At 52.6% G+C, this 19,020-nt stretch overlaps 8 protein-coding genes across 8 annotated transcripts; 6 read left to right on the top strand and 2 right to left on the bottom strand.

Annotated features, from left to right (window-relative positions):
• The first annotated feature begins 17 nt into the window (after positions 1–17).
• Positions 18–2,079, top strand: HER10_EVM0002817 (fungal specific transcription factor). The gene is made up of 5 exons (XM_035472511.1): positions 18–499; positions 554–978; positions 1,033–1,584; positions 1,642–1,871; positions 1,929–2,079. The coding sequence occupies exons 1-5, from the start codon at positions 145–147 to the stop codon at positions 1,975–1,977; spliced, it is 1,611 nt and encodes a 536-aa protein (XP_035332326.1). The 5' UTR covers positions 18–144; the 3' UTR covers positions 1,978–2,079.
• An 841-nt stretch (positions 2,080–2,920) lies between these two features.
• HER10_EVM0000648 (uncharacterized protein) lies at positions 2,921–4,630 on the top strand (the record flags this gene model as incomplete). The annotated part of the gene is made up of 2 exons (XM_035470420.1): positions 2,921–3,268; positions 3,332–4,630. The coding sequence occupies 2 exons, from the start codon at positions 2,921–2,923 to the stop codon at positions 4,628–4,630; spliced, it is 1,647 nt and encodes a 548-aa protein (XP_035332068.1).
• Positions 4,631–5,446: 816 nt separating this feature from the next.
• On the top strand, positions 5,447–7,096 carry HER10_EVM0011241 (uncharacterized protein; the record flags this gene model as incomplete). The annotated part of the gene is made up of 2 exons (XM_035480678.1): positions 5,447–5,543; positions 5,670–7,096. 2 exons carry the CDS (start codon positions 5,447–5,449, stop codon positions 7,094–7,096), a joined length of 1,524 nt encoding a protein of 507 aa, XP_035333362.1.
• Positions 7,097–8,123: 1,027 nt separating this feature from the next.
• HER10_EVM0012872 (glucose oxidase) lies at positions 8,124–10,130 on the top strand (the record flags this gene model as incomplete). Its single annotated transcript, XM_035482252.1, has 5 exons — positions 8,124–8,322; positions 8,377–8,642; positions 8,695–8,824; positions 8,887–10,046; positions 10,098–10,130. The coding sequence occupies 5 exons, from the start codon at positions 8,124–8,126 to the stop codon at positions 10,128–10,130; spliced, it is 1,788 nt and encodes a 595-aa protein (XP_035333561.1).
• A 154-nt stretch (positions 10,131–10,284) lies between these two features.
• Positions 10,285–12,284, bottom strand: HER10_EVM0011993 (serine carboxypeptidase S28). The gene is made up of 3 exons (XM_035481398.1): positions 11,010–12,284; positions 10,516–10,958; positions 10,285–10,464 (listed from the first exon to the last, which is right to left on the bottom strand). Exons 1-3 carry the CDS (start codon positions 12,221–12,223, stop codon positions 10,445–10,447), a joined length of 1,677 nt encoding a protein of 558 aa, XP_035333449.1. The 5' UTR covers positions 12,224–12,284; the 3' UTR covers positions 10,285–10,444.
• Positions 12,285–12,743: 459 nt separating this feature from the next.
• On the top strand, positions 12,744–14,190 carry HER10_EVM0009651 (uncharacterized protein). The gene has a single exon (XM_035479133.1). It carries the CDS (start codon positions 13,107–13,109, stop codon positions 14,109–14,111), a length of 1,005 nt encoding a protein of 334 aa, XP_035333139.1. The 5' UTR covers positions 12,744–13,106; the 3' UTR covers positions 14,112–14,190.
• An 822-nt stretch (positions 14,191–15,012) lies between these two features.
• Positions 15,013–16,017, bottom strand: HER10_EVM0002860 (uncharacterized protein). Its single transcript, XM_035472554.1, has 2 exons — positions 15,277–16,017; positions 15,013–15,202 (listed from the first exon to the last, which is right to left on the bottom strand). Exons 1-2 carry the CDS (start codon positions 15,708–15,710, stop codon positions 15,112–15,114), a joined length of 525 nt encoding a protein of 174 aa, XP_035332331.1. The 5' UTR covers positions 15,711–16,017; the 3' UTR covers positions 15,013–15,111.
• A 334-nt stretch (positions 16,018–16,351) lies between these two features.
• HER10_EVM0013354 (TfdA family Taurine catabolism dioxygenase TauD) lies at positions 16,352–18,854 on the top strand. Its single transcript, XM_035482716.1, has 3 exons — positions 16,352–17,328; positions 17,384–17,719; positions 17,780–18,854. The coding sequence occupies exons 1-3, from the start codon at positions 17,025–17,027 to the stop codon at positions 18,343–18,345; spliced, it is 1,206 nt and encodes a 401-aa protein (XP_035333611.1). The 5' UTR covers positions 16,352–17,024; the 3' UTR covers positions 18,346–18,854.
• Positions 18,855–19,020: the final 166 nt, after the last annotated feature.

Raw genomic sequence — 19,020 nt, 5'->3', positions numbered from 1 at the left:
AATGATGCGCCATTAACCGTGAGAAGAGTACTTAATATCTAGCGATAGCCTCTTCGAGATCGCGAATGAAGATAGAGCTGTATTGTAAGTTGACATTGAACGCCGAACAGATTTGTATCCAAATATCCATATAGAAAATCCACAATGGTCCAATCAACATTAGACAGCGTCTCCATCCTTGGCGCCGGCAACGAGGCCTCTCGCCGTATCCTCACCAAGGAAGCCGTCAACTTTCTCGCAATTCTGCACCGCAGTTTCGAGCCGACCCGCCAACACCTTCTCAAGCTCCGTCAACAACGTCAAATTGACACAGATAACGGACACCTGCCAGATTTCCTCCCTGAGACTAAGCACGTTCGCGATGATAAGAACTGGAGAGGCGCCCAGCCAGCGCCTGGTTTGGTAGATCGCAGAGTTGAAATTACCGGACCCACGGACAGGAAAATGGTCGTCAACGCTCTCAACTCTGATGTTTGGGCCTACATGGCTGATTTTGAAGGTGAGATGGGAAGCCCCTGAGACCGTCAATTGTGCTTCGACTTACACCGACTAGACTCAAATGGTCCGACATGGGACAACATGATTCAGGGCCAGGCCAATCTCTACGACGCCATTCGCCGGCAAGTCGACTTCAAGCTCGGCGAAAAGGAGTACAAGCTCAGAACTGATCGCACTCTTCCGACATTAATCGCTCGCACGCGTGGATGGCACTTGGACGAGAAGCATTTCACCGTCGACGGACAGCCCATGTCCGGCGCCCTCTTTGATTTCGGACTGTACTTTTTCCACAACGCCAAGGAGTTGATTTCCCGCGGCGCCGGCCCCTATTTCTACCTGCCCAAGATGGAATCGCATCTCGAGGCGAGGTTATGGAACGACGTGTTCAATATGTCGCAGGACTACATCGGTATCTCACGAGGCACCATCCGCGCTACCGTGTTGATCGAGACCATCAGCGCTGTTTTCGAAATGGACGAGGTTCGTATGACTCAATTATTTCAAGCATCAGTCCTCTCACTAACATGCTCTAAGATCATCTACGAGCTCAGAGACCACAGCTCAGGCCTCAACTGCGGCAGATGGGACTACATCTTCACCTTTGTCAAGCGCTTCCGCAACCGCCCCGGCTTCGTTCTCCCCGACCGCTCCGACGTCAGCATGACCGTCCCCTTCATGGACGCCTACGTCAAGCTCCTCATCAGCACATGCCACGCCCGCGGCGTCCACGCAATGGGCGGCATGGCGGCCCTCATTCCGCGCAAGGACGATCCGGCCGCGAACGCCAAGGCCATGGACAGCGTGCGCGCCGATAAGCTGCGCGAGGTCAAGGCCGGGCACGACGGTACCTGGGTCGCGCACCCGGCGCTGGCGTCGATCGCGTCGGAGATTTTCAACGAGCACATGCCTACAGCGAACCAGATCTTCAAGAGGCCCGAGGTGAAGGTCTCGCGGGACGATTTGATCAACTCTGTTGTTCCTGGAAAGATTACCGACGAGGGTGTGAGGAAGAATCTGCATATTACTCTGGCGTACATGGAGGGTTGGCTTCGCGGTGTGGGCTGCAGTGCCATCAACTATCTCATGGTACGTTTCAACTGCTGCTTTCTGCCCCTGTTGGGACATAACTGACCAGACTTGCAGGAGGACGCCGCAACAGCCGAGGTGTCGCGCTCACAACTGTGGTACTGGGTGCACCACGGCGTCAGCACTGCCGAAGGCACCAAACTCGACAAGACAACAATGCTCAACGTCCTCGACGAGGTCACAAAGGAGTTGCTCGAGTCTGCGCCGGCGAACAACAAGTTCGAGCTGGCGGCGAAGTACCTGCGGCCGCAAGTTACGGGCGAGGACTACGCCGACTTCCTTACAACGTGAGTTACTACTGCCTCTGTACGAATGCCGTGCAACGTTGACAGCTCCACTTCTAGACTACTTTATGACGAGATTACTTCTGTTGGGCCGTCATGGAAACTTTAGATCTTTCTCCAGCGATGCTTTTTGTATGAATAATGAAACCGATTCCATGGCATTGCCTTCTGCAATGTAAGCTCCAAATGACTGAAGTATGAGCTTCGGAGCACGTGTGAGCAAAATTAAAGGTTGCTATCACTTCTTCTCGCAAATCCAAGTCAAGTTGATTGCTAGGAATGGCAAAAATCGACTTGGGCCTGATTCGAACAGACGCTCCCGAAGGAACAAGATTTCTAGTCTTGCGCATTAGACCACTCTGCCACCAAGCCGTGATCCCAAATCCGCTGATGCGGGCTGGTTGAGTCGGAAGGCCAGTTTTGCGACCTTGTATCCTGGTCGGCACCGACTGGAGGAGCGGAAAAAGGCCCTTTGAATGTTGCATTGATCGCCACTTTTCACCTCGAACGCCTGAGGTGTGGCTTATTATTATGCTGAATCAATGATCATGAAACTCACACCCGTTCTTAATAGCTTTTCTTTTCCATCCAAAGTAGCTGGATTGGGCCGTCTGAAGTTTGGAACGGCTTCTGTCGTGCATGGATAGCCAAGGTACTCTTGTTCGAGCACTTCGGACACTTTGACTTCTTCAACGGTGCTTCGAGGGAAAAAGAAGGGACTGAAGCCCAAGGTTTGATCATCAATCCATAGGTGATAAGTTTAGAAGAACTCTCGTAAAACATTTGGCTCAATAAGCAGTAGGTATTGTTTAGAAAGGAAGGCGGCCGAGGCAAAAGTACTGAAAGTCAGTAAGTCGAGAAACGCTTCTGAAAGCCCCTGTCAAATCATCACGTGGTAGACCTGTTCAGCTCGCGTAAATGTGGAGACCAAACCCCGTACCGATAGAACTCTCGAAAACCGCGTTGGGCTTAATTCGCGACACTCACTTACCGATTCTCGGTCTTGTGCGACTGTCGACTGGGCTCTTTACGAGCCCTCAATCGATATCAACATGGCCTCCTCTTCATCCCAGTCTTACAGAAAGTTTCAGAAGCTGGAAAGAACCGTCGCTAAAGCGCGTCATCTAGGCTTCGACTACGATTGGGACAATGGCCTCCTGATGTTTGGGGACTATTGGTGCATGGAAGTCGAGCGCCTCCGCGAAATCTTGTCCCCCGACCATCCTGGTTATGATGATGTATGGGATCAGAGAGATTTTGAAGCTGATAAGGCGTGCCTTCGGGACAAGGAGTGGTTTGTCGCGCAGTCACAATACTACGGCCTTCGACTAGGCGATGTGAAGATGAAGACTCTGCGCAATCTGCGCCGTGATTTGGCCGAGTTGGTCAAAATGGGTGCGGTGCGTCGTTCAAATCCTTCGGCAACCGAGAATAGATATCTGACCTGAATACCTTATTCTTAGTGCGACACTCTCAGTAAACCTGTGGCCGCTTTCTACGATGCTTTCAGAAAAATGGAGGACATTCAGAAAAGTCATGATGAGATCTTCGATGAATTCACAGCCATGGAGGACAAAATCGCATTCGATGTTGAAATCTTCGCACAGCGCTACTTCTCCGATCGAACCACCACTCCCGCGCCAATATTACTTCGCAACCTTCCTAGCGATACTAGGCCTCTAATTGACCGCCTCGAAGCGATCGACGGTCTTGTATGTAGAGTGATTGATGTAAACGATTCCACTTACTGGGCCATTCTTGGCTGGGACCATCTAGCTGTCGACGACGCAGTGCGTTCAGCGAGGGAGTCGTTGAGAGAGAAATCCGACAAGGCGATAGCTGACGGCGCTTTCGACATAATCGCGACCGAGATGCAGAAGCATCACAGATACGTCTTCAGAAACCTCACGCCACCAGAAATCGACTACCACGTTGACGGAAAGGAATTTTTAGTTAAACCGGAAGCAACTCAGATGCGACTCGAGGATGCCCTGGGCAACTTCCTCGTGCAGGGCGTCATGATAGAAAAAGAGTATGCATCTGTAGACCCGACGGCTTTTGAACTCAACATCAGACCGTTCTCTTCCCCAGTTGAGGACGATGGCCTATTGGTTGGGGATATGAGGTTTGGCGAATTCGAAGGGACCGCGATCCTCTCTTTCTCCTACGATCGGATGGCGATTGTCCAGTCAAGGCATGTGACGCAGTCAGTGGGGTTCGAAACGGTAGACGGCCTCGATACTATGTGGAAGAGCTTGTCTCTGTTCAAGAATTTTTCCAAAGGCGACACGGGCGAGGTCATTCGGGAGGCTCTCAAAGCCGTGGAAAGACCAAACTACGTTCAGGAGCCAAGGCAGAACTGGCGACTGCCAAAACTGCGCAAGCCAAATCCATGGTTTCCACACAGTGGCGCTCGGCGGCTTTACTTCTGCGCAAAGGGCTGGAATGACGCGGAGGACAGTGTCATGGAGTTCAAGAAAGGAATCCTTGATTTCAACCCGTCTTGCACACGGTTCAAAGGCGTCATCACAATGTTGGAAAACAATGAACTGTTCAGATTGAAAGGCTTCAAGGTGGAAGACTACTCTCCAACGCAGTGGGATGACGTCGAAGGGGGATTCTATGATGACGAGGACATGGATTCGTCGACGACAGAGGAATCGTCTATTTCCGGAGAATCGTCTACATCTGAAGAGCCATCTATACCGGGTGACTCATCTTCAGAGTCTGGGGATATATCTTCAGACGACGGCATGACCTGATGAACCTGCAGGTTTCAAGTTCCAAGGAGGAGATCTAGGTCATGATGCACTTTTCTTTGGTGAATTCATTTCATGGATGTTGGTGTACAATACCCAATTCTGAAGCCTCGGTCAAGACGGGGTTATGTCCTAAAATGGCACTTATGAGGCGTTAAATATGGTCCTCTTCTGACCTGATTGTTGTTTCATCTGGCTCGAGTGTGCAGCCTCATGCTCGGGTTTGTTTATCTCTTCTCGATGTTATTAGTGTGGTACTTAGGCGTCAATCCTAAGCATTCAAGAAGAAGGATATGAAGATTTATGTCGTAGTTTTTCAAGCAGATCCTGTTCATATATGCAATAGGTTAAACTGATCAAAACTTACTAAATACAGATTTCGCATGTCGTTGGGTGATAATATCAACGGCTCGTCCAGTTCATTTATTCCCTTTCCTGGACAGCAAATTTGTCATTCCGACGATTATTGACTTCGTGAGTACATGTAGATTGGACACAACCCTGATGTCTTATTAAGTCAAAAAGCCACGCATTGAAAACCTTAGAAAAACATGTAGCCTAGCTGGTAAAACCTTCCGTTCAAGGACCAGAAGGGTAGCGAGAACCAATACCCATGCCCCTTGCGGCTGGTAGGGATAACAAAAAACCAATCTTTCAACGCCTTTACATTCTGCCTCGAAAATCGCACCGTTGAATGCAGCTAGCATTCAACGTCGTTTCTACCCTACGATACGTGCAGCTGTGCGCGTTCCTGCAATGCTCCATTCATACACGATTTCCAACTAAGCTACTCCCACTCCGCCGCTCCCCTTCAGAAAAATGCGCAACGGAGACTTGAAGAAACCGGCGAAATGCGTCCTTCCCTACCGGAAAGGCGATGAGCATCACGACACATACGAGCTCATGCCCCTTCCAGGTCCGCCTCCAGATCCGAATCATCACAGGTTCGCGGAGGTTCCCATAAAGATCAAGTCCAAACGCGTCAGACTCGTGAGAATACTTCAAAAGAAACCACAATTATACAAACTTGTGCCCATTCCAGATTCGACTTTCCACCAATTCGCGGAGTTGCCCGACAAGATCAAGTCCAGGATTTGGCGCGAGTTTTACTTGGAACCCAGATACTACATCGCAGAGCTTCATCCAAAAGACGATAAGATAGAAGGCAAGGACTACAACTGGGTTCTGGAATCTTGCGATGAGACAACGCCCGGCGAAGAACCTTGCGAAGAGGAAACGGCCGAAGAGGATGCCTCCAAGAAGATGACCCCGGTGGGCAATTCTTCAAAAAGAAGCACTCCGCAATCCGACGCCCTACATACCAATGCTCTCAAGGGGCAACCATATGACGAGTATCTATCCGATGAGTATAGTTCCGAAGAGGAATCTTCAGAGGATGAAGCTGCTGAGAATGGAGAAGCTGAGGATGGAACCGCAGAGAATGGGACGGTCGAGAATGGGGCTATCAGGGATAGAGCCATCGATAATCCATTCGACGAGCTAGAATTCGACCAAGTAGATGATGAGTTAGACAACGTGGAGGGCCGTGGTTCCACTAATTCACTCATCCGGCCATCAAGCAACGGCTCAAACCCATTCGACAAAGAAAACGAGGAAACGGAGAAAGCAACACACCGTACAGTATTTTGGACTCTGTCCAGGCAGGATGCAGAGTACTCGGATGGTTACTACGACTCCGTCGACACCAATATCGATTCTTTGTCGAGATCCGTTGCTCAAAGCGTCAGGTCGCCATTCTGGTTTTCAGCATTCGTCAAGGACGAGCCTGAGGAGGGCGAAGAAGGTCCCTGGATTGCGATCCCTCCACCAAAAGATTTGGCATCAAAAATGGGAGGGAATGTTACCATCAACTGGGACATCGATTTTGTCCACGTCAAGGTGCGCTTCCGCACATGTGTCACAGAAAGCATCGGCTGGATGCAAAACATCCAGAACATCGTCGTCGACACGAAGCCTTTCGTAGCGCGACGCCCGCAGCATGTCACAAACACATGTTTCTGGATGTGGACCAACAAAGCAACACTTTCAAACCTCAAGACTATCCGACAAATCGCCGCCCCAGAGTGCCAAGTTCCCTTCTGGCATTCAGAGTGGTGTCACTACCAGATGAGACACCTTCTCCGTTTCGCGCCTGGAACTCCTCCCCAGTGGCGCGATATTCAGTCCGAACTGGTGTCTGATGAGTTCTGGCTTCCACCGGACAACTTACCACGACAACCCGAGTGGAAGCAATTCGTCCGGGACTTTTTCGGCAAGTTAAGACACGCAATTGGGAGTCGGACCTTCAAGAATTACATGAGGGTCCCCCATCGCTCCGACAAAGATGAGGCAAAAGGCGCACGAGTGCTTTTTGATGTCGTCAAGCGACATCCAAGCCATTTCCACGGCGTACTCTTCCATTCCCCTGATAAATGCGGTCATAAATTCACTGCAGCAGAAATAGTATAGGTTTGGGGCTAGCTTTAGTAATCGGGAGGGGAATGGTGTTTTCAATGAACTTCAATATTTAAGAATGATTTATGGAGAAACCCCGGCTGATCTTGTACCTATACACTTGAAGCACTTGCATCACCCCGAGGAGAATCTCACAGATGCCTTCTTCGCTGGCTCTATAATCAAATTTCTTAGTTGAATTCCAAGATCATCATGTTTGAGTGAAAGGCGTTGTTCCTGGCCCATTCTCAATTCTGTTCGAGATGCTTGAGAACGCTGCTCGAAACTGAGTCCTGCTAAGAGTCTCTGAAATCATGGAGTATCATGCCTGTCTCTCCTGCCTCGTGAAAGTACCAAGTCACGCATCTAATGATATTGCTTCTCGACTGCAAGACTCTGTTCCTTTAGCCGACACCTCGCTCCAGGCAAAATGAGACCAGTCCGGTAACTCATGACTCCAGGTTCTGCTTTGATCCGGCCTTGGCAACCGAATTCAATCAGGAACAATACGAAGTTGTCGATAGAATCCGGCTCTTGGCTGCAACGTGGCAAGTCTATATACCCGATTGAGGTTGAGCGGCACCTATTATGTCCCTCTTCAGAGCTTGTCCCCGCACTTTGTATATTAGAGGCTGCGGCTCATACGACTCTGGCACGCACTGCCGATTCGCTCCCCGCATGTTGCTCACTTACCTCCCTTGAGCCTATTATAAGCTTAAGGAACCACGTAGATAGAGCCAATGGGATAATCGTGGCACTCCTGGCTCGTATGAGACAGTGATGGAACCAAGAAAGGCGATTCGTCCGGAATGGTGCGATTCACGCCCAAGCAGGTTTGGTAGCTCAATATCTCCAGCGGGATTGTATCCGGGACTTCATGTTGTATAGCGTGGATCACTCTCTTGAGATGATGAAGTTTTCACAACGCAACTCAAGTATTGAACTGATAAAATGCCCATCTTTCCCGGTTCTCTGTCTTCTGTCTCCATGCCTATGTCAACCCCCTTCTTGGACATTTCTCTTCCTTCTCAGAGGCTAAAGAATGCCTTCCATCAGAAGCTTCACATTGTACTGCCTGAGCGTTGCCGCGCATCTCTCATCAGCGTGGCCAACCCAGCATCCCGAACATGTCCAAATACTCACCCGAGCGGAGCAGCTCGCCACGGAATACGACTATGTCATTGTCGGTGGTGGCACGTCTGGCCTGACAGTCGGCGATCGACTCACAGAGGACGGCAAATGTGAGTTCCCACCTTGTCATCCACTGCACAAAGCTTCAACCTAATGTGGAGAAGACACCGTTCTCGTAGTCGAATATGGCTACTACGACAGCCAGACTGGCATGAACCCACGTCGCATGTTCAACATCACGTCCAAGCCGTGTCCTAACCTCAACGGCCGAAGCTTCGATGTGGGTATTGGATGCGTCGTCGGTGGAAGCTCTTCCGTCAACGGCCAGGTATTCCTGAGAGGAACCAAAGATGAGTACAATGCCTGGAAAGAACTTGGTGGCCCTGGGTCTACCTGGGACTGGGATAATCTGCTTCCGTACTTCAAGAAGGTTTGAGCTTTCAGACAAGAACATGTACATATACGAGACTGAAAGATCCTAGGGCATCACCCTCGCTCCTCCTGACGCAGCCCAAGCTCGAGAGTACAACATCACCTACGACACCAAGTACTGGGGCACAACGTCAAAGATCTACGCTGCTTTTGGCAAGGGTCCTCTTCAGTCTGTACTCAGTAGGTTCCAATCCATCTGTGCCCCTTCACGGCAGTCATCCAGCTCTGACTATAACCCTCAGAGATCCTTTATAACGCCATGGCAAAGATGCCCGGCATGACCATCCCCGTCGACAGCGGCGCGGGCGAGGCCGGCCTCTACTGGTACCCAATGTCCCAAGACCCCATCCAATTCCAGCGATCCTACGCTCGCACCGGCCACTGGGACGGCCTCAACCGCGCAAATTACGAGATGATCGTCGGTGCCAAGGTCAACCGCATTCTCTTTGACGGTGACACAGCTACAGGAGTGCAATTCGTTTCTCGCAATAACACGGGAGCCGCTCCTGTGCAGATCAAAGCCCGTCGCGAAGTCATCCTGGCCGCCGGCTCCGCACACACGCCGCAGGTGCTCATGCTCAGCGGCATCGGGCCACGCGCACACCTCGAGCAGGCGCGCATCGCTGTCAAGGTTGACTTGCCCGGCGTCGGATCGAACTTCCAGGATCACAGCTATATCCCAAGCATATCCTATCAATGGGGCATTCAGCCACCCAACTCAGGCGGCGGTGGCTGGGGCGGCGGCGGTCCGCCCTCCCTCGCCTCCATGATCGGCCTGCCCGTCGTCAGCCCTGACAGATTCGAGACCCTGGCCAAGGCATTTGAAGCTCAAGACCCCAAATCCCACCTGCCCTCGACCTACACAGCCGAGCAAGTCGAGGGCTACAAGCAGCAGCAGAAAGTCTGGGGCAGGCTCATGCGCTCCAAGAACGTTGTCTTCTCCGAGATGATGATGTACGGTCCCGGTGGCTCCGTGCAGAACCTGCACTGCCTGTCGCGCGGCAACATCCTCCTTAACACGGCGCAGCCCGAGAGCGAAATGGTTGTCGACTACCGCGCCGCAACTAACGCCATCGACTTGGACGTTATGGCGGAGATTATCAAGTTTATGCGGAGGTACATGACTACCGGCGACCTCGCGCAGTATCAGGCGCGCGAGACGTCGCCTGGCACGGGCGTATCGTCCGATGCGCAGCTTGTGACCTGGGCCAAGGGACAGATAATCCCGTCCGTGTATCATCCTGTCGGAACCACTGCCAAGATGCCGCGCGAGTGGGGCGGAGTGCTGGATGAGAATCTGCTGGTATATGGTGTGAAGAAGTTGAGAGTTATTGATGCTTCGATGATGCCTACGACTGTTGGTGCGACCACGTCCATGACTGTTTACGCTGTTGCTGAAAAGGTATGTTCTGATGATTCAGGGTTCATGAAGTACTGCTAACAGGGATGAAAGGCCGCCGATATGATCAAAGCACAGACTCAGTAGTTGATGTTGGCCCTGTGTGGAACTTTGGAAGGCTTCGGTGGAGATACATGTTTGGTTTTGGAGCACATACTGCGATTATCTTACCACATTCGTTGAAGGTTTTTACAAACCACGCAGACGACTCTGACCCGTTGTCGAGGGTCGAATGATGCGCAGCCATTCGATTGAGTAGTCGTGTATTGACTATACTTCTAGTTTCATTCAATATAAAACTTTTCTAGTAACTAAATTTTCCAGCCAAAGGCAATGGAAGCATGAACGTAATGATGATTTGACGGGCGCTGCCATCTCAAGTCCTCACACAGTGACTTCTACTAAAGCTCCTCGGACACTTCTTTCGCTCTCGTCAGCTTACCGAACGATACATGACTGATAGGAAACATACCTCCTTTGGCGCTGTCCTTGCTCTGCGCCTCCTCCCACTCCTTCATCCAAGCCTTGACAAACTCGACCTCCTGAGCCTGAACGTTCTTGATGGACGCAGGCGGGAAATCCGGCGTAACATCCTCCGGCTTCAATCCGTTTTCATCCCAGTGATGAACACCCAAATCAATGAGAAGGAAGGGTTCGCTGGTCGTGGACTTTCGGTTCAAGCCAATTTTGTGGGGCGTGGCAGCTCTCCAAGGATCAGCTTCGCCATCGACGATCGCCACGCGCGGGTAGCTAAAGTTGAAGCCGCCGTGCTTGTTGATGGCGTCCACGTTGGGTGGCTCAGTGATGTTGAACGCTTCGCGGCAGTAGATGGAGCTGTAATCGACGTCGATGAGGCGCGAGATAAGGGGAAGCTCATCGTCGGGCACACCCGATCCAGTCTGGAAGTAACCCCATCTACGAGAACTGTTAGAGGTTGATCAAACTAGCTGACTTTGGAACACTCACTCTGTGCAGACCTGGTAGATCCAGCTGCGGCCAGGACCTTGGCGAATGGAGGTGTTTTGATGTTCTTCACTGTTGCGGCCCGAGAAGCACTTGACCAAGTCTCCGCTTTTGCAGCCCTTTTTGACGTAGTCCTTGACATAACCGACATAGTTGAGCATGCGATTCGTCAGCTTGGCGTCTGAGCCACTGGCGGACAGCAACTCGTCCACCGACGACTTCAAATGACGGGTGCTGCCGAAGAGAACACTGTCTGAGCTGACAGTAGCGCAGTACGTTCCAAAAGCGGTGGTGTCCTGGGCAGGGTCCCAGTTGGTTGACTGCAGTCCCGAAATGCCGTACGACAAGGTGCTGGCGAAATCATCATCTTTAAGAGGGCCCAGACCGAAGAGGTCCTTGAGCTGGCTCTTATCAGAGTCAGACTTTCCAAGCAAGATCTTGTCGACAACCTCAGTAAGCTTCTGGGTGGTCTCGGCGCAGTCACCTGGCGAGAAGAGCCTGGCACCTTCGTAATACTCCCAGTAGTCGATGATAGCTGCCGTGACACCCGACGAGGAGATGCCTCCCCAGAAGACCTCGGGATAGAGCTTTCTCAGGAAGGCCGCAAAGGCTCCAGCGTACGAGCCACCATAAGCAAGGTAGGGCGTGCCAGGCGCGGTAAGGTTCAAGTCCTCGTGACCAGGGAAGCTGATGTGCTTCGCGAAGTAGGCCGTATCGGCGAGGGCCTGATCGGTGCTCAAGAAGCGGAGGTTCTTGGTGCTGAGGTCGGGCACAGGGAAACTCTTGCCATAGTAGCGATGTTCAAGAACGACACCGACGCCACCGGTGGCCTTGGCAAGGATGGAAAGGATACCGTGGTCGAGGAACGGTAGACGCTCCTTGGCGTCCGTCTCTCCGGCCGCGAGGATGATGACAGGGCCTCCCTTGCGGTAGTGCTTCGCATCGAACCAGTAGCGCAGGTCAAAATACTCGTCCGAGTGCGGCTCGTACCGCGAGTCGTTGTGAAAGTGGTCAATAGGAACAGAGAGGTTGTACTCGGGGTACTGCTCCGCAAAAGCAGCCGAGGCAATTTCCACCTGAGACTCTGACTCCGCCCGGGCAGCCGATTGCAGCGCGTTCCAAGCCTCGTGGCCCGCAAGATGCTGCAGACCAAGTCCGGCAGCAACGGCCCGGCCCGCGGCCAGCATAAAGCAAGCTCCGGACTTCCAATTCGTCATGTCGCCGGCGTGTGATGGGGAAACCAATGATGTCCGTCCCGCAGTTGGAGGCGGCGCCGAGTGTTGTTGTGACTAAAGTTGTGGAACCCGGCGTCAGTGATGCGGGGTCACTTGTGTGCGAGCATCGCGCCCGGGCCCATCGTCATTTGGGCTTACCTTATCACCCGTTGCTCTCATCTCATCTCACTCTCACCATCATTCATCTTGAGAGACCACATTGAATGGGTCCACACAAAGATATGATCTCATTATCTTGAAATGTGCAAACTTGCTATTGGTTTGTTAGGGCACAGACAGTAGTGGTGAGCATACCGCCGCAAGACTCATGTTAGACTGTATACGAATAATTGTCCTCGTCCAAGATGACTCCGAGAGAGAAAGACTTTACAAATTCTTGATTTCCGCATTGAGACATAGGGCTACGCTCAACATGCCAGAACGTTTGGTTCAATCTCATTTCAGTCTGCCGGCTGAGTCACCGGCCACAGACCCAGCGTAACATGCCCCGCTCGTAGGCTGTCAGCTCACGAGGGCTTCAATCGAGCCAGCAATGCTGCAGTCCGATGCAAGTATGGAGTTGTCTGACAGAACAGCTTCAAATCCCACTGGATTTGAAGGTTGATAGTGCTTACAGTTCGTTTCAACGGCAACGCGACGCCCTCGGCGTGAGATTTATGCCCTTGGCTTGGATCAGTAGGCCGCCCAGTGGCACCACACCAAGAGTGAAGCTTTGGCATTTGGCCCATAGGGACTGGGTGATGGAGGTTTGCGTGGGCTAGCTATACCCTGAAGAAGCTCCCCATATATAACATCTTCATTTCGTTTTTGATGGCGACCTCACTGGGTCAAGCTAGACCTTAGAGGCCCCATTTTCATTTCCGAAATGGCAGCTCTGGACCTTTCGACGCTGGCCAAAAATACGCTCGACGTCTCTCGCGGCTTCACCTACACTTACTACACCGCGCCCGCTCGCAACTCCAAGCCTACCCTCCTCCTCTTCCACGGCTGGCCTGACACGGCGCGTCTCTGGGCGGGCCTCATCAACAACTACCTCATCCCAAATGGCTACGGCGTCGTGGCACTAGACAACCTCGGCTTCGGTGATACCTCGAAGCCCACCGACCCAGAAGACTACGCATGGCACCGTCTTGCAGCCGACGCTGTCGAGATTCTCGACGCCGAGGGCTTAACCAAAGTCATCTCCCTCGGCCATGACTGGGGCTGCCTCATCGCTCAGCGGCTCTACAACTTTCACCCCGATCGCATCTGCGGTCTCGTCACGTTGAACGTCCCTTACATGCCGCCCACTGGCCACTTTGATCTGGAAACAGTCAACGACATGACGAGAAAAGTATTTGGTGTCGGCATCTTTGAGTACTGGCACTTTTTCCTCGCCGAGGACTCGGTCGACCTCATGAATCAGAACCTCGAGTCTGTATATAGCGTCACGTTCGGCGACCCGCAAACGTGGATCGAGAATTGGTGCTCGCCCGGCAAGATGCGCGTGTTCGTCACCCGAGGTCGCACGCAGCCGACGCTACCATTCGCTACACCAGAGCATAGAGCCGATTTCATGGAGCGTTACGGCAGAGACGGCGGGTTTGCTGCGCCAAGATGCGTCTACACCGTGACGGGCTCCGGGATTCAGGACAAGTCGGAGAGGATGCTGAGCGAGGAGGTGAAGACGGTTCGGGTGCCGGTGCTCTATTGGGGCGGGGAGCAGGACTATGTATGCAGGCCTGAGTTACTTCAGCAGAGCATCGCTGCTGGCGTACTGCCGGATGTCAAGAGTATCACGAGGGAAGGCGGCCATTGGGCTCTTCTTGAGAAGCCAGTTGTGTTTGGAGAGGATGTGTTGGGATGGTTGCACGAGACTTTTGACTCTTGAGTTTGGACGGAGAAAACAGGGATAACCCCGCTGCCAGCACAGAGTTACCTGACATTTCACAGTGAAATCGAAATACAACCACATCAAAAAAGCAAAAGAATGATCACCACGAGTTATGATGAAGGTGATGTGGACGATCAGGGGATTGAACCCTGGGCCTCCCGCAGACACTAGGTGAATGCAAAGCGGGCGCTCTACCACTGAGCTAAACGCCCGGTATTGGGTGCGACATTTGATGCCGCTGTGGGATGCTCACGATGCTCGCAAGCGGGTTTGAGAACCCCGCCAGACACAGCCGCATGCATGTGGGCGGAGACGTAAGCCATGGTATTAGTAAGAGAGAAAGGAGACAATCGCTGATTCCACTTGAACCCCCACAGGTTCCTCTGAAGTTTCTCGAGTGATTAAGAACATGGCAGAGAGTAGAGACAACTACTTGAGAGAGATGCTTTGCTACAAGAGTGATGGTGCCTCCGCTTGAACGTGTCTGAGCAACCCTGTACTTATGGCACTGTTGAAGTACTCTCTTCGGACAGTCCATGGCAACAACTCCGAAGCTGCAAGCTCTGTTCTTTTATCAAATCGGTTTCAAATACTGAAGAGAGGAGAAGAGTCTTTTGATTGCTGAAAAAACAAGTGATGACATCTCACAACTCGAATTGACTTTGGTGTGGGGCGGACCCCGCTCTGGAACTAAAGCCACTTAGGTCTGCTAGCCACTCCAAATTACAACACCGAGCGGAGCATTAGCTCCGATCCTCCCCTTGGTGTAGTTGGTTCATCACGTTCGACTGTAATGGTTACATTGTCATCGAAAGGTCTCTAGTTCGATTCTGGAAGGGGAGAATAACTCTTTTGCTTTTTTGTTTGAGATATCTTCACAGCTGCTTGGTGAATGACATGCGACAAATTTGGTTTTTAAACAATCATGTAAGAAAAAGACGAGTTGTCTAAACGGCAAGTAGGTGATGCTTTCTTCATCGTAGCATCACATAAGCTTTCACGATCTCCCAATACCACCATCAACATCCACTCCCTCGCTCCTTGCCTTCTTGATCGCATCTCTCGCTTCTTGCTGCTCCTTCTTCTTCCTTTTCAATAAGTTAATAATCTGTGACTTGGCTCACGTGTCTCACCACCCATGACTAACGAGGGGCATACTCACTCCTCAATCCCACTCCCAAACTCCTCATTAACAATCTCCTGCCCCGGCACCTTTTGCGTACCACTCTTCCTCTCCACCGCGTCAGCAACCTTGCCCTCCGCAAGCGTCGCCATCTGCTCAGCCTCGACGTTGGGATTCTCCAGCTCTCTGCTGCTGCCGCCCTCAGACACATACGCGGTATTCCGCCGCTCCGTCTCGTCCGCGGGGCCGGAGGAGTGTACGCCCGCGCCCAGCGAACTCGGCGTCGCCTCGTCGACGGAGCGGGACTGGGATTGCGGGAAGGGTGTGCGGCCTAGCGCTGCGTCGCGCGCGGCAGTCTCGCGGTCGGAGGCATCGTGTGCTGCTGCGTTTTCGGCGGGGTTGCGTGTTGTTGGGTTCGAGGGCGCCTTGTACGCTTCTGATGTTTGGGGTTGTGGTGGTGCTGAGGATGACATTTTGGCTTCGGTCTGGGGTGAGTTGATTCTTCGGCCAAGGTAAGATTTACAATACTAGAAGTGCAATGAGTGTCCAAGTAAATCTGAATTTTGTGATTGTAGTTATTCACAGTGAAGTTCAGCGTCGCAAAGTAGTCTTTCGCAAAGAGCTCAAGAGCTTAAGAGCAATGACATCGGTGACAGGTCGATGACGTCGGCGGGCAGTCGTGGATCGACGCTTAGTCTCTCCCCGTCTCCGTCATCGTAAATGTAAACCCGCCTTCGGTGATTAGCTTGTCATCATTTAATGTCATAAAAGGGTTGGTTTCTTCCATGATAAGGCTGCTATCACCGTCGAATTAATGGAATTTGATGACATGCCTGCCCACCCTGGACCGACTGAAATACCCGGCTGTGAGGAACGGTGCCCACGCCCAAGACCGAGCCGATGTAAGACAATACCGGGCGCTACATCAACCTCTATAAGATATCGTGCTTGCGCTACTCAATTTCGAATCATCATTTCAGCTCGATGACGATGTGGTTGCGCAACTGGTGTCATATTTGATAGAGTGCCTGATTAGGCTCAATGAATTCAACGTCCTTTGCAATATGACCTTAGTCCTCCCTCTACCATCCCCTGATCGTCTAAACCCTCCTGTAGTCAAGCCAACCCTTTCTCTCTCACCTGACAAATTCCAAATGAAGCTGCCATAACATCGCGCATGGCACATTATCTTTGGAACAAGCTTCATCTGAAGGTCCTCTTGAACCAAGCCTCGCGATGAATACCACAACGGCTCCGATTTATTCAGCCACAGACAATGCAACCTCCAACTCATCCCATCTCCGCAAACCATGTCGCTCCAAATGTAAACGTCGCCCAGATCCTATTGGTCTACCCCGCCCATCGACACCGAAGCCAAGACAGAAAGCTACCCCAAACGGTAAAGAGAATTGGGTACACCGGACGAGGGGAGGCCAACACACGGCTCCGATTCGGCCTCGACATGTGCCGCCGAGCTCCGGCGACCCGCCATTTGCCCGTTTCTATCGGTGGTCGTCCCGTCTTTGCGCTCGAATCCTGCTGACCCCCGCATGCATACCGTCAACCCAATTAGAGAATCCGAGTTGCATATGGTGTGATGTCGCGCAAACTTTCGCCTTTTCCACGGCCCGCGCGGTGGTGGTGTGGTGATCGATATCGGAAGGGCGTATAAGACATGCCCAAGACCCCTCTTCGACCCCGCGATAGAAAGTGTCAAAGTGTCGAAGTTGTAGTAAACAAACTTCCTTCTTTGAACTGTCGTATTGAGCGTCAGAAGACATTCAGAAATGGCACCATCCGCAACAGAGACAGCTGCCGCCAAGCAGGTCGAGGACCTCAAGGAGAAAGACCCGCCATCGAAGGAACAAGTCAAGGAGGCAGTATACGCAGACGACTTTCCGCCCCTGGATGAGGAGCTGCCAGAAGTACGGACAGGCCACAAGGAACCCCTCAAGACGACGGGGGTTCTCGACCAGTTTGAGCATTTCGAAGTGACGCCCGTCATTGGCCGCGAGTACCCGACTCTCGATCTCAAGGAGCTGCTGCGTGCGCCCAACTCTGATGAACTCCTTCGTGACCTAGCAATCACCAGTGAGCCGGGCCTTCACCGACATACTCGTCTCCAGTACTGACACAAGTACCACAGTCTCGCAGCGCGGTGTCGTATTCTTCCGCAAGCAGGACAACATCGACAACGACCTCCAAAAGGAACTCGTCCAACGTCTCGGTGAGCTATCCGGGAAGCCCTCGACTTCGAAGCTCCACATTCACCCCGTCAACAATGCCGGTCACGGCGACACCAATGATGATGAGATCAGCGTCATCTCGTCGGCGCAGGCCAAGAGGCTGGGCATCCACCGCTTCCTAAACTACACCAAGAAGCAGACGCAGAGGTCACAGTGGCATTCCGATATCACGTTTGAGCCCGTGCCGAGCGACTATGCGCTTCTTCGTCTGACCCAGCTGCCCAAGACGGGAGGAGGTGAGCACTTTGGGGCTTTCGCCGCCAACTTTGGTGTACACTTGTACTGACCAAACATAGACACGCTCTGGGCCTCGGGCTATGAGGTATACGACCGGATATCGAAGCCGCTCCAAAAGTTCTTCGACGGCATGACAGCCACGTACGCCCAACCGGGCTTCAACGCAACCGCAGAGAAGAACGGCTTCAAACTCTACTCCGAACCGCGCGGCGCGCCCGAAAACGTGGGCGAGCTCCTGGAGGCCATTCACCCGGTCATCCGCACGAATCCGGTGACGGGCTGGAAGAGCGTCTTCGCCGTCGGCCTCCACGTCCAAAAGATCAACGGCCTGTCGGACGAGGAGTCGAAGCACTTCCTCGACTGGTTCGTGCAGCTCATCATTGAGAACCACGACCTGCAGGTGCGGCACCGCTGGCAGAACCCCAACGACGTCGCCATCTGGGACAACCGCTCGGCCTACCACGCCGCGACGCCGGACTACATCGTGGATGACCTCGGGGAGAGACAAGGGTCTCGTGCCGTGAGTCTCGGGGAGAGGCCGTACTTTGACCCCCAGAGTCAAAGCAGGCGGGAGGCCCTGCGTGCCGAAGCCATTGCCGCTTTGAAGGCGGATTACAGCTCATGAAGGTTGTTTGTTTCCGGAACCAAACGACCTGTTTCTCTGGATGGTCGTGCTCTTGAGCTTTGATATGAGAACTAAACGACGATGGACTCATTTTCCTACACGGGAAGAGGTTACCGTAGCAGCCAAAACAATGATTTTCCCCCAGAAAAGAGGAAGAAGCGGTTTCACTCTGCCCTATCGTGGCTCGGGAGTTGCTCCCGAGCGTCTTTCAGCTGTGCCTGTATCAAGTAGACTTTATCCCCACTTAGGGGTTGAGGCATACATCAGACGAGGTCGCCAGCAGTGGCCCAGCACGAGACTTCTGATACTGGACCCTCCCGTCGGTTCTCTTTAGAGTTCAGAGCCAATCTCAAGACCGTCGCATCTGCCGGTCAGACATGGCACGGGCGTTGCATCCAGACCCTGAGGATGGTCGGCCAGATGATCTTCCTTCTTCTCTTCTTCTTCTTCTTCTGTGCATAGAAGGGCCTGTTTCCTGTCGACTAGTCAGTCGGCAAAGGCCCCGACGCATAGGCGCTGCTGACTGTCGCAGCCGTCCCGTCCTTCTGCCCTCCGAGCTCAACTCGGCCGGCTGGCTAGGCATCGAATCATTTTGCCGTTCGGCAACGCGTGGATCATACGCAGACCTTGAGTCGAGTGGTTCAGACGGGCGATCTAGGCTTCTTGCGACGTGGG

The sequence above is a fragment of the Colletotrichum scovillei genome, assembly GCF_011075155.1.
Source record: "Colletotrichum scovillei strain TJNH1 chromosome Unknown Contig00006, whole genome shotgun sequence".
NCBI lineage: Eukaryota > Fungi > Ascomycota > Sordariomycetes > Glomerellales > Glomerellaceae > Colletotrichum > Colletotrichum scovillei.
This window is presented reverse-complemented; position numbering and strand designations above follow the sequence as displayed.